The 13,207-nt window shown below is 44.5% G+C and overlaps 1 protein-coding gene across 3 annotated transcripts in view; it reads left to right on the plus strand.

The window, feature by feature from the left end:
* The window catches only part of FAT3 (FAT atypical cadherin 3), a 699,023-nt gene that overhangs the window by 652,720 nt on the left and 33,096 nt on the right, over nucleotides 1-13,207 (plus strand). For all 3 annotated transcript variants that reach the window (XM_070749626.1, XM_070749624.1, XM_070749625.1), the window contains one exon: nucleotides 1,323-1,791. In XM_070749626.1, coding sequence (XP_070605727.1) covers nucleotides 1,323-1,791 — 469 coding nt within the window. The remainder of the gene's footprint in view (nucleotides 1-1,322; nucleotides 1,792-13,207) is intronic.

A 13,207-nucleotide genomic window follows, 5' to 3' on the forward strand; every position in this document is an offset into this window, starting at 1 on the left:
ATCCCAGCGACCGATAAGGTCCCACAGAGTTGGCCTTCTCCGGGTCCCGTCGACCAAACAATGTTGTTTGGCGGGCCCCAGGGGAAGAGCCTTCTCTGTGGTGGCCCCAGCCCTCTGAAATCAACTCCCCCCAGAGATTAGAATGGCCCCCACCCTCCTTGTCTTTCACAAACTACTCAAGACCCACCTTTGTCACCAGGCATGGGGGAGTTAAGATATTCCTTCCCCTAGGCCATTACAAGTTATGCATGGTATGTTTGGTTTTTTATAATAAGGGTTTTAGTTGTTTTATTAAATTGCATTGTTACATGTTGTTTTTATCATTGTTGTTAGCCGCCCCGAGTCTGCGGAGAGGGGCGGCATACAAATGCAATAAATAAATTAAATAAATAAATAAAATGTAAAGAGGAATCAGAATGGAACACCCGCTAACGTTTTCTTTTGTTTAGTTTTCTTTTGTTCTCTCTCTCTCTCCCTCCCTCTCTCTCCCTACATCTTCCCTCTCTCCTCCCTTTAATATTGCTAAAATCCTTAACTCGGATGGTCCCTCTGTATTCCACAATTTATTGTTCCCTATATTTATTCTTTGACGCTATTTTTTGTCTCTTGGACATGGGGAAGAGAAAGTCTTCCTCTTTTAATGAAATCACAGGGCAAACTATTTGTGTTCCTATATTTGGCTTTAAAAATATTCAGTGAAATCTCAAATGTATCTGATCTCAATGCTAGATTATATCAGGGACCGCCTTGTGCTGCACGAATCCCAGCGACCGGTTAGGTCCCACAGAGTGGATCTTCTCCGGGTCCCGTCAACTAAACAGTGCCGCTTGGCAGGACCCAGGGGAAGAGCCTTCTCTGTGGTGGCCCCGGCCCTCTGGAACCAACTCCCCCCAGAGATTAGAATTGCCCTCACCCTCCTTGCCTTTCGTAAGCTACTTAAAACCCACCTCTGCCATCAGACATGGGGGAATTGAGATGCTCTTTCCCCCTGGGCCTTTACAATTTCATGTATGGTATGTCTGTATGTATGTTTAGTTTTTTTATATTAATGGGTTTTTTAATCATTTTTAGTATTTATTGGATTATTATTGTACATTGTTTTATTACTGTTGTTAGCCGCCCCGAGTCTCCGGAGAGGGGTGCCATACAAATCCAACAAATAAATAAATGAATGAATGAATGAATTGAATGAATGAATGAATGAATGAATGAATGAATGAATGCTATTGCTACATAAGCCGGTTCAGAAAATCAGTGTTAGAGCAGTGATATCTCTGCTGTTAGAAGTTCTCTTTTCCTGACGTTTCACTTATCATTTGCAGGTTGTGGACGGTAAACTGTGGTTCCAGTTGGACTGTGGTGCTGGCCCGGGCATCCTGGGAATTTCGGGCAGGACTGTGAATGATGGGAGCTGGCATTCTGTCTTCCTTGAGTTGAACCGGAACTTCACCAGCCTGTCGCTCGACGATAGCTACGTGGAGAGGCGCAAAGCTCCCCTTTACTTCCAGACCTTGAACACTGATAGCTCCGTTTATTTCGGAGCCCAGGTCCAGGTGGACAACGTCCGGAGCTTAACAGACAAGAGGTCCACCCAGGTCTTGAGCGGCTTCCAAGGCTGTTTGGATTCCATCATCCTCAATAACAATGAATTGCCTCTCCAGAACAAACGCAGCAGCTTTGCAGAGGTGGTGGGACTAACCGAACTCAAGCTTGGCTGTGTCCTGTATCCTGACCCCTGTGAACACAACCCTTGTCAGAACGGAGGAACCTGTATCAGTGTGCCGTCTGGGGGTGAGCATTCTCATCTTGTACTTGGGATTTGGGGGTTGGCTTAGTTGATTCCTGGTGGTGTAGTGATTAAACAATGTCGGTTGGCGTGCCCCAGGGGAAGAGCCTTCTCTGTGGCGACCCCGACTCTCTGGAACCAGCTCCCCCCAGAGATTAGAACTGCCCCTACCCTCCTTGCCTTTTGTAAACTCCTCAAAACCCACCTTTGTCGTCAGGCATGGGGGAACTGAGATATTTCCCCCGGGCCTATATAATTTATGTATGGTATGTTTGTAGGTATGTCTGCTTAAAATTGGGTTTCTTAACTATTTTAAATTTTAAATTGTAAATTATTAGATTTGTTATGAACTGTTTTATTGTGTTGTGAGCCGCCCCGAGTCTACGGAAAGGTGCGGCATGCAAATCTAATAGATAGATAGATAGATAGATAGATAGATAGATAGATAGATAGATAGATAGATAGATAGATAGATAGATAGATAGATAGAGCGGTATTTTATATTTATTTATTTATTTATTTACCTACCTACTTACTTACTTACTTACTTACTTACTTACTTACTTACTACATTTCTATGCCGCCCTTCTCAAGGTGATGCAGGCGTATTGCAGGCAAACTCTGCCCACAGTTTAGAGTTCGATCCTGACTCGCTCTCGAAGTTGTGAGAGAGATAGAGATAGCCATGGTGGCACAGTATCAGACTTGCTTGCAGAAAATTAGATGAGGGAATAGAGGGGGAACTAATCAAATTTGCAGACGACACCAAGCTGGCGGAGATAGCCAACACCCTAGATCAGTGTTTTTCAACCAGTGTGCCGTGGCACACTAGTGTGCCGTGAGACATGGTCAGGTGTGCCGCGAAGCTCAGAGAGAGAAAGAGAGAGAGAGAGAGAGCAAGCAAGCAAGCAAGAGAGAAAGAAAACAAGAGAGAGAGAAAGAGAGAGAAAGAAAGAAAGAAAAAGAGAACGAGAGAAAGAAAGAAAGAGAGAGAGCAAGAGAGAGAGCAAGAGGGAAAGAGAGAGAAAGAGAGGGAGAGAGAAAGAGAGCAAAAAAGAGGAAGGGAGAAAGAGGGATGGAGAGAGAGAGAAAAAAGAGGAAGGGAGAGAAAGAGGGAGGGAGAGAAATAGAGCGAAAGGGAGGAAGAGAGAATTTTTTTGTCCAAACTTTTTTTAGCGCCCCCCCCCAATGTGCCCCATGGTTTTGTAAATGTAAAAAAATGTGCCGCAGCTCAAAAAAGGTTGAAAATCACTGCCCTAGATGATAGGCTCAAAATACAGAAAGACCTAGATAGATTAACGCTGTGGGCCCAAACTAACAAAATGATGTTTGAGAAGAGTAAAGTCCTTCACCTAGGTAAGAAAAAACCTAGACACGCATACAGTCTGGGAGGAACCCTACTTAGCAGTAGTGACTGTGAAAGGGATCTCGGAGTCTTGGTGGATAATCAACTAAATATGAGCCAGCAATGTGCAGCAGAGGCTAAAACGGCCAACACAATCCTAATATGTATCAACAGGGGGATACACTCCAAGACCAGGGAGGTATTAATACCACTCTATAACAGCCTGGTCAGATCACATCTGGAGTACTGTGTTCAGTTCTGGTCACCACACTTCAAAAGAGACATAGAAACTCTGGAGAAGGTGCAGAAAAGAGCACCAAAAATGATTAGGAGACTAGAAACCAAGACTCAGCTTTCCAGGTTTGATAAAATGAGGACCCAGATGGGGGACAGGGTTTAATGCAAATAATGCTTACATTTTGACTTACATTTATATACTTATATTTTGCTTACGTTTATATACTGTGCCTTAGTGTAAAGCACTAAGGGACAGTACATAAGTTTAACTGATATACAGTCTGAGGTTAGCTGGAGGAAAGATCAGAAGCAACGTGAGAAAATATTATTTCACTGTAAGAGTAGTAGATGCTTGGAACAAACTTCCAGCAGACGTGGTTGGTAAATCCACAGTAACTGAATTTAAACATGCCTGGGATGAACATATATCCATCCTAAGATAAAATACAGGAAAGAGTATAAGGTTTAGTTTAGTTTAGTTTAGTTTTATTGGATTTGTATGCCACCCCTCTCCGAAAACTCGGGGCGGCTAACAGCAATCATAAACGGTATACAGTAATAATCCAATACTAAAAGCGAATTAAAAACCCCTTAATATAAAAAAAACCAAACATGCATATAAACATACCATACATACAATTGTAAAGGCCTAGGGGGAGAAGGAATCTTAATTCCCCCATGCCTGGCGGCAGAGGTGGGTTTTAAGTAGCTTGCGAAAGGCAAGGAGGGTGGGGGCAATTCTAATCTCTGGGGGGAGTTGGTTCCAGAGGGCCGGGGCCGCCACAGAGAAGGCTCTTCCCCTGGTTCCCGCCAAGCGGCATTGTTTAGTTGATGGTACCCGGAGAAGACCCACTCTGTGGGACCTAACTGGTCGCTGGGATTCGTGCGGCAGAAGACGGTCCCTGAGATAATCTGGTCAGAGTAGATGGACCATGAGGTCTTTTTCTGCCGCCAATCTTCTATGTTTCAATGTTTTCTATATTGGTACTATGCCGTCAGCTTTTCATGCCAACCCTCCATCCATTTACCGATTGATTTTTCCAGCCGCAGAGAGAAATTGGAAACATCCTACTTTTCTTTCTGCGCAGCATTAATTCACAGCCCCGTCAATGGTATAATATATTCCATTTGTCTTTGGTCAGACCTATTGACTTATTGTGTGTTGGGCAGCATCCCCCAACTCCACAATAATTCTTTGCACTCTTAATTGGTCTGAGTGTCCCTAAATCACTCTTTCTGTAGACGATTGATTGGGGCTGTGCGCTGCAATCAATCATTCCAAAGATCTCACGCATCCAAGATTCAGGGCTCTGGACCCATCCAACGTTGGCAATGGTGATGATCACGGTGATAATGATTTGTTGTTTGACATGAGACGCATCTATTGATCAGAGAGTCTAACCCTCTTCCTATTGCTAGGTCTCCTATTCCTCTGTGAGCGTTGAGTAATAATTCCCCTTTATTCTGAACCTGTGCTGTTGTGAATAATGTGCTATGAAGAGAGATTAAATATTTAGTTCGAAGAACTTTTGATAGAGAGCATGACACTGCCAGGGAGTAAGGAACATTAAAAAAAATAGTTTCTGGAAATACGGAAGAACCGTTTCCTAAGTGTTCTGTCGGGCTCTCTGGTAGAATCCTCCCAAAAGTTCACAGGTACAAATTTCAGACACACACACACGTTTGAAAATTCAAAACAATGTTCTTTATAATGAAAATTCACTTAAACCAAGCCCTCTTTTGGTATAGCAAAGAGCACTGGTCTCCAAACAAACTGGTAATTTGTACAAGTCCCTTATCAGTTCTGTGATACGTAGCTTGCAGCTGTGAGGCAATTCACAGTCCTTCTTCTTTCACAAAGTGAAACACACTTTGCCCTGGGTTAGTTTCAAAGCGGGGAAAAATCAGCACACAAAAGGTCAAAGTCAGTAAAGCTGTCACGAAACACAACGATCAGATAATCCTCCACAATGGCCAAACCCACAGGCTGCTATTTATAGCAGCCTCACTAATTACCACAGCCCCACCCAACCACAGGTGGCCTCATTTTCTTTGATAATAATCTCTCAGTTGTTGTTGCCTATGCATCGCTCTCCGCATGCGTGGCTGTATCATTAACTCTTGTTCTGAATCCAAGGAGGAGCTAGATCATTGATCTCCTTCTGCGCTGTCTGCCCCATTCTCCTCCTCCCTGTCACTCATGTCTTCTTGGTCAGAGGAGCCTTCATCAGCAGATTCCACCGGGGGCAAAACAGGCCTGCAGCATGTGGATGTCTCCCCCACATCCACAGTCCTTGGGGCAGGAGCTGGGCCAGAGCTAACCACAACACTAAGGGAAAGGGATTGAACTGTTTTTAAGTTCAGAGCGAGCAGATAGCATTTGGAAGGGATTCAGGCAAATTCCTTGCACTAAATGATATATAAGTAGTAGAGTGGTACTTCTACTTAAGAACTTAATTCATTCCGTGACCAGGTTCTTAAGTAGAAACGTTCTTAATTGGAAGCAATTTTTCCCATAAGAATCAATGTAAAGGCAAATAATGTGTGCAAACCCAGTAGGGAAGAAATAAAAGCTCGGAATTTGGGTGGGAAGAGGAAGAAGAGGAGGAGGACAGTCACTGCCAAAGGAAGAAGGTGAGGTGAGCATCCCCTTTTGCCTTTCCGTGTCCAGACACTCCGGGAGCCAACCTCGCGCCAGGTTTATGGGAGGCAGCACAAGGGAGTCACCAGAGCGATGTGGTTTATTCCCTCTCCAAGCGCCCAGAGAAAGGAAAACGCTCTGTTTGCTCTGGGATGCCAAAGCCTCCTTAAGCGCCACCGAAAGGCTCCTCTAGCAGCCTACAAAAGCTCGAGATGGCCGGGATTAAAGGAGGAATGGCAGGAAACTGGCCGAGCCTTTGTGCCACTCTCAAATTTCCTGGGAAATTTTTTCTGGGCTCAGCTTCTTAAGTAGAAAATTGTTCTTAAAAAGAGGCAAAACATTTTTGAGCACACAGATCTTATCTAGAAAAGTTCTGAAGTAGAGGTACCACTGTAATGGGTTGCAGCTGGTATGGCTGGGATTGGGGATTCGGTAGCAGAAATGGAGATGCACCCACGCAGCCGCGTGAGATTTGGCACAGTGAGATAAATCTTGCATGAGGACACTCACGAGATTTTGCTGATTTTCGGCGGTTTTTTGCTTCTGCGCATGTGCAGAAGCAAAGAAATCGCCGAAAATAGGTGAAATCTCACACACGACTTCTGGTAGCTTTTTGCTTCTGCGCATGCGTGAAACCAAAGAAATAACCAAAAATAGGTGAAATCTCACACACGAATTTTGGTAGTTTTTTGCTTCTACGCATGCATGGAAGCAAAGAAATTGCCAAAAATAGGGGAAATCTCACACACGACTTTTGATGACTTTTTGCTTCTGCGCATGCGTGAAACCAAAGAAATCACCGAAAATAAGTGAAATCTCACACACAATTTTTGGTAGCTTTTTGCTGCTGCACATGCGTGGAACCAAAGAAATCGCCGAAAATAGGTGAAATCTCACATGCGAGAGCATGAGATTTTTCTTGCTGCTCATGCGCAGAAGCCAATTCTCACGCCGATGGGCATGCACCTGTGACGGTCCCGGAGAGCGTGAATATAAGAGTATAAGAGTATAATGGTGGTGCACTGCAGGGATAACACACTGCCCACTCCAGCAGCTCAATTCCAAGTGGCTTAAGGTCAATGGACTCTGGGCAGCATACCTGTGAAACGGTCATTTGACCCCCCCCAAAGGGGTCCTGACCCCCAGGTTGAGAGCCAAGAGACCTTACTTACTTACTTACTTACTTACTTACTTACTTACTTACTTACTTACTTACTTACTTACTTACTTACTTACTTACTTACTTACTCAATATTTTATACCGCCCTTCTCCTTAGACTCAGGGCGGCTTACAACATGTTAGCAATAGCACTTTTTAACAGAGCTAGGCTATTGCCCCCACAATCTGGGTCCTCATTTTACCCACCTCGGAAGGATGGAAGGCTGAGTCAACCTTGAGCCGGTGATGAGATTTGAACCGCTAACCTACAGATCTACAGTCAGCTTCAGTGGCCTGCAATACAGCACTCTACCTGCTGCGCCACCCCGGCTCATGCCAAAGCCTTCCGAGGTGGGTAAAATGAAGAGCCAGACTGTTGGGGGCAATAGGCTGACTCTGTAAACCGCTTAGAGAGGGCTGCAAAAGCGTTTTTTTGCACACAAAAAATTGAGCCCTTTTTGGCTGTCCCCCAGGACCTCTCTGCAGGCTTCCCAAATAAACCCAAAAGAAAACCTTTTTTAAAAAATTACCTCTTTGATGTCTTGGTGCGTCTTATACACCAGTGCGTGTTATAGTCCGAAAAATACGGTATCCAGTTTGGCGGTTGAATTTTTCATTGGATCCCTTCAAGTGGTGGAGATGGACATCTAGAGGGACATCTTTCAGGAGATGCTTTATTACACTAGGCAAGACTTTGAATGGACTTTTTTTCCTGTTGTGGTTAGCTCTGGCCCAGCTCCTGCCCCAAGGACTGTGGATATGGGGGAGACATCCACATGCTGCAGGCCTGTTTTGCCCCCGGTGGAATCTAATGATAAAGGCTCCTCTGACCAAGAAGACATGAGTGACAGGGAGGACGAGAGTGTGGCAGACAGCTCAGAAAGAGATCAATTATCTAGCTCCTCCTTGGATTCAGAACAAGAGTTAATGATACAGCCACGCATGCGGAGAGCGATGCATAGGCAGCAACAACTGAGAGATTATTATCAAAGAAAATGAGGCCACCTGTGGTTGGGTGGGGCTGTGGTAATTAGTGAGGCTGCTATAAAGAGCAGCCTGTGGGTTTGGCCATTGTGGAGGATTATCTGATCGTTGTGTTTCATGCCTGCCTTGCTGACTTCGACCTTTGTGTGCTGATTTTTCCCCGCTTTGAAACTAAACCAGGGCAAAGTGTGTTTCACTTTGTGAAAGAAGAAGGACTGTGAATTGCCTCACAGCTGCAAAATAAGTATCACAGAACTGATAAGGGACTTGTACAAATTACCAGTTTGTTTGGAGACGAGTGCTCTTGGCTTTGCCAAAAGAGAGCTTGGTTTAAGTGAATTTTCATTATAAAGAACATTGTTTTGAATTTTCAAACGTGTGTGTGTCTGAAATTTTGTACCTGTGAATTTTTGGGAGGATTCTACCAGAGACAGAACATTTCCTATCCATGGTTTTATGATTTTTTTCAAAGTCCCATATCTTCTTTTTATGAACTTTGAGAAGGGAATTGATTCGTATTAGTACAGATTTTCGATGCATCTATTTCTCGTAGGGTATATTATGTTCTATTTCTTATTTAGTTCAGGCCATCTTAATCCTGGAATTCATGTATATTTGTACCACCACATCTCCATCCCATATACCAACACGGAACAGAGAAACACAGTCCAATGTTTGAGTAGATATTTACTAAAAGTGTGTGCCTTCGCTTATACTTGAAGCTCATGCCAATAATTGTGCAAACTAATCCTACTGAAACAACTTTCTCCTTGGGGAAATAAGGAAATGGTATTCTAATGCATAAATTGCTTTTCTGGTTAATCCCATCTGCTAGAAACCAATTCTCAGTGGAATGCGATTTTTGTGTGTGTTATTGACAAACTCTCCACATAGATAATCTAATATGTACTTGTGAGCATGCAAATCACACCGATGAATGTATTGTAGATTCTTCCATTTTTTTCCTATTGAGTACAGGTGATCCTCGACCCGCAATTGAGCTCAACATTTCTCTTGCTGAGCGAGATGGTTGTTAAGTGAATTTTGCCCCATTTTGCAACCTTTCTTTGCCACAGTTGTGAAGTGAACCCTGCAGTTGTTAAAGTTAATATTTATTTATTATTTATTTTTTTATTTATTGGATTTGTATGCCACCCCTCTCCGTAGACTCGGGGCGGCTAACAACAATGATAAAAAACAACATGTAACAATCCAATTAATAAAACAACTAAAAACCCTTATTATAACCCAGACATACACACAAACATACCATGCATGGCTTGGGGGAAAGGAATATCTTAACTCCCCCATGCCTGGCGGCATGAGTGAGTCTTGAGTAGTTTACGAAAGACAGGGAGGGTGGGGGCAGTTCTAATCTCCGGGGGGAGTTGGTTCCAGAGGGCCGGGGTCACCACAGAGAAGGCTCTTCCCCTGACGCCCGCCAAACGACATTGTTTAGTCGACGGGACCCGGAGAAGGCCAACTCTGTGGGACCTTATCGGTTGCTGGGATTCGTGCGGTAGCAGGCGGTTCTGGAGGTAATCTGGTCCAATGCCATGTAGGGCTTTAAAGGTCATGACCAACACTTTGAATTGTGCCCGGAAACTGATCGGCAGCCAATGCAAGCCACGGAGTGTTGAAGAAACATGGGCGAATCTTGGAAGCCCCACAATGGCTCTCGCGGCTGCGTTCTGCACGATCTGAAGTTTCCGAACACTTTTCAAAGGTAGCCCCATATAGAGAGCGTTGCAGTAATCGAACCTCGAGGTGATGAGGGCATGAGTGACTGTGAGCAGTGACTCCCTTTCCAAATAGGGCCGCAACTGGTGCACCAGGCGAACCTGGGCAAACGCCCTCCTCGCCACAGCCAAAAGATGATGTTCCAATGTCAGCTGTGGATCGAGGAGGACGCCCAAGTTGCGAACCCTCTCTGAGAGGGTCAGTAGTTCCCCCCCCAGGGTTATGGACGGACAGATGGAATTGTCCTTGGGAGGCAAGACCCACAGCCACTCCGTCTTGTCTGGGTTGAGTTTGAGTTTGTTGACATCCATCCATGCCCCAACAGCCTCCAGGCACCGGCACATCACTTCCACTGCTTCGTTGACTGGACATGGAGTGGAGATGTATAGCTGGATGATATGACCATGGGGATGTTGCAACGGCCATAAGTATGAAAAATGGCCGTAAGCAGTATTGGGTTCCTACCTGGACAGGGGGGACTACCTTCCAGTAGTGAAAATGGAGCTGCGCGCACAGCTCCAGCTGACTGGCTGGTGGGCGGGTATGTCAGAGCGAGATTTGGGTTCTGCGCATGTGCAGACATGTGCCCGCATGAGATTTCGGCGATTTTCAGCAATTTCACCAAAAATCGCTGAAATCTTGTGCATTTTCTCACAGGATTTACTTCCTGCGCATACACAGAAGCCAAATCTCACTCTGACAAACACACGTGCCTGCCAGATGTATCTGATGATCACCCGGAGCTGTGAGCATATCCGCATCGCTAGCATCGGTAAGTGCAATTTGCCCCTGGTCGTAAGTCACTTTTTTCAGTGCCATTTCTTTGAAGGTTCACTAAATGAACTATTGTACGTCAAGTGTTCTGGACAATGGAGAAGCTTCAGAGGTCTTTTCTGTTACAAACGGCATCAGGCAAGATGCGTGTTGGCACCGGCCTTGTTTATTATTATTATTATTATTATTATTATTATTATTATTAATTAAAATGTATACGCCGCCCCTCTCTGGAGACTCGGGGCGGCTAACAGCAATAATAAGACAGCATATAATAATAATCCAATACTAAAAACAATTAAAAACCCATTATAATACAAACCAAACAGACATACAGACATACCATGCATAAAATTGCAAAGGCCTAGGGGGAAAGGGTATCTCAATTCCCCCATGCCTGGCGGCAGAGGTGGGTTTTAAGTAGCTTATAATGTTTTCAGCCATGCTGTCAAATGCCTTCCAGAACAGTTCCTTGGAAGTTAGCCTGAGATACAGGAACAATTGGAAACTGTTCAACATGCGAAGACTCCAGGCTGTCACCGAGATAAAGGGGACTGTGTGACCTGACCTCCTCTTTGCTGATGACTGAGCCTTGTATGCTGGATCACAGCAGGAAATGCAAACCAGTGTGGACAAATCTGCAGCAGCTTGTGACAATTTTGGTAGCCGGGGTGGCGCAGAGCAGGGGTGGCGCAGTGCTTAGAGTTGAGCACTCCGGGCTACTTCAGCTAACTGCTAGCTGTAGTTCAGCGATTCAGATCTCACCACCGGCTCAAGGTTGACTCATCCTTCCATCCTTCCGAGGTGGGTAAAATGAGGACCCAGTTTGGGGGCGATAGGCTGATTCTGTAAACTGCTTAGAGAGGGCTGTAAAAGCACTATGAAGCAGTATATAAGTCTAAATGCTATTGCTTATCAACATAAAAAAGACCGAAGTGATGTATCAGCCACCTCTGAAAACCAAATACCAAGAGCCCACCATCAGGTCAAGAACTACTTGGGACTCACTGCTCACAGTCACTTATGCCCTCATCACCTCGAGGTTCAACTACTGTAATGCTCTCTACATGGGGCTACCTTTGAAAAGTATTCGGAAACTTCAGATCGTGACGAATGCAGCTGCGAGAGCAATTATGGGCTTCCCTAGGTATGCCCATGTCACACCAACACTCCGCAATCTGCATTGGTTGCCGATCAATTTCCGGTCCCAATTCAAAGTGTTGGTTATGACCTATAAAGCCCTTCATGGCATCGGACCAGAATATCTCCGGGACTGCCTTCTGCCGCACAAATCCCAGTGACCGGTTAGATCCCACAGAGTTGGCCTTCTCCGGGTCCCGTCGACTAAGCAATGTCGTTTGGCGGGACCCATGAGAAGAGCCTTCTCTGTGGCGGCCCTGACCCTCTGGAGCCAGCTCCCCCCAGATATCAGAGTTGCCCCCACCCTCCTTGCCTTTCGCAAGCTCCTTAAAACCCACCTCTGTCGTCAGGCATGGGGGAATTGAAATTTCACTTCCCCCTAGACTTATGGAATTTATACATGGTATGCTTGTATATATGAGTGGTTCTTTAAATTGGGGTGTTTTAGATTATTTTTAATATTAGATTTGTTTACATTGTCTTTTTATTGTTGTTAGCCGCCCCAAGGCTTCGGAGAGGGGCGGCATACAAATCTAATAAGTAAGTAAGTAAGTAAGTAAGTAAGTAAGTAAGTAAGTAAATACATACATACATACATACATACATACATACATACATACATACATACATACATACATACTTGTACAAACCAACACCGTACCTTTGGCCATCCTACACCAACCCAGCACTGCCTTTATGGTTTTGTAGCCTTCATGTTAATACTGGCCATCTCTTAGAATAGCTTGCATTCAGAAGTTGGAAGCTTTCATGAAGAAAGACTGGACTGCCATCTTTCAGAAGTGGGTGTAGGGCCTCCTTTTTGGACACGGGTTTGGACTAGATGACCTACAAGGTCCCTTCCAACCCTGTTATTCCGTCAGATTGCATCAGTTTTACAGGAAACGAGTTCAAGGAGATCATACTTAGTGAAAAAAATAATGGCACAGTGTCCAGAAACCTGAACAACAAAAGCATTAACGCATTTAATAAGGGAACATTAGAACATGTGTCGGTGCAAAGTTGTATGTGTCAAAAGTTCTCCATTATACGTGTAAAAAGTTCCACATTTGCAGATGTGACATCGGGGAGGCTGAGTGCATTTGATCTTGCAAAGAAAGCAAGGTCATCGTTTGAAAGGTGCAGAAGCTTTTAAAATGCTAAAATGCATTTATTTATGTTTCTTGAGCCATAAAGATAAAACCTGGTGCCTAATTTACACTCGGCATATTATAAATTAGATGAAGTATCTCCCCCACCCATAAATAAGCAACGTAAACAGGGGACTGGCTCATCTTGGCGCTCAATCTTGCTGGACTCAGAAAATAGCCTGATCTTCGAATTTAAATCTTTCTACGCCAAATTGTTTCAACATGAAATTCCTTTTCAGCTTCTTCATCCCGC

This window comes from Erythrolamprus reginae, chromosome 4 (genome assembly GCF_031021105.1).
Source record: "Erythrolamprus reginae isolate rEryReg1 chromosome 4, rEryReg1.hap1, whole genome shotgun sequence".
NCBI lineage: Eukaryota > Metazoa > Chordata > Lepidosauria > Squamata > Dipsadidae > Erythrolamprus > Erythrolamprus reginae.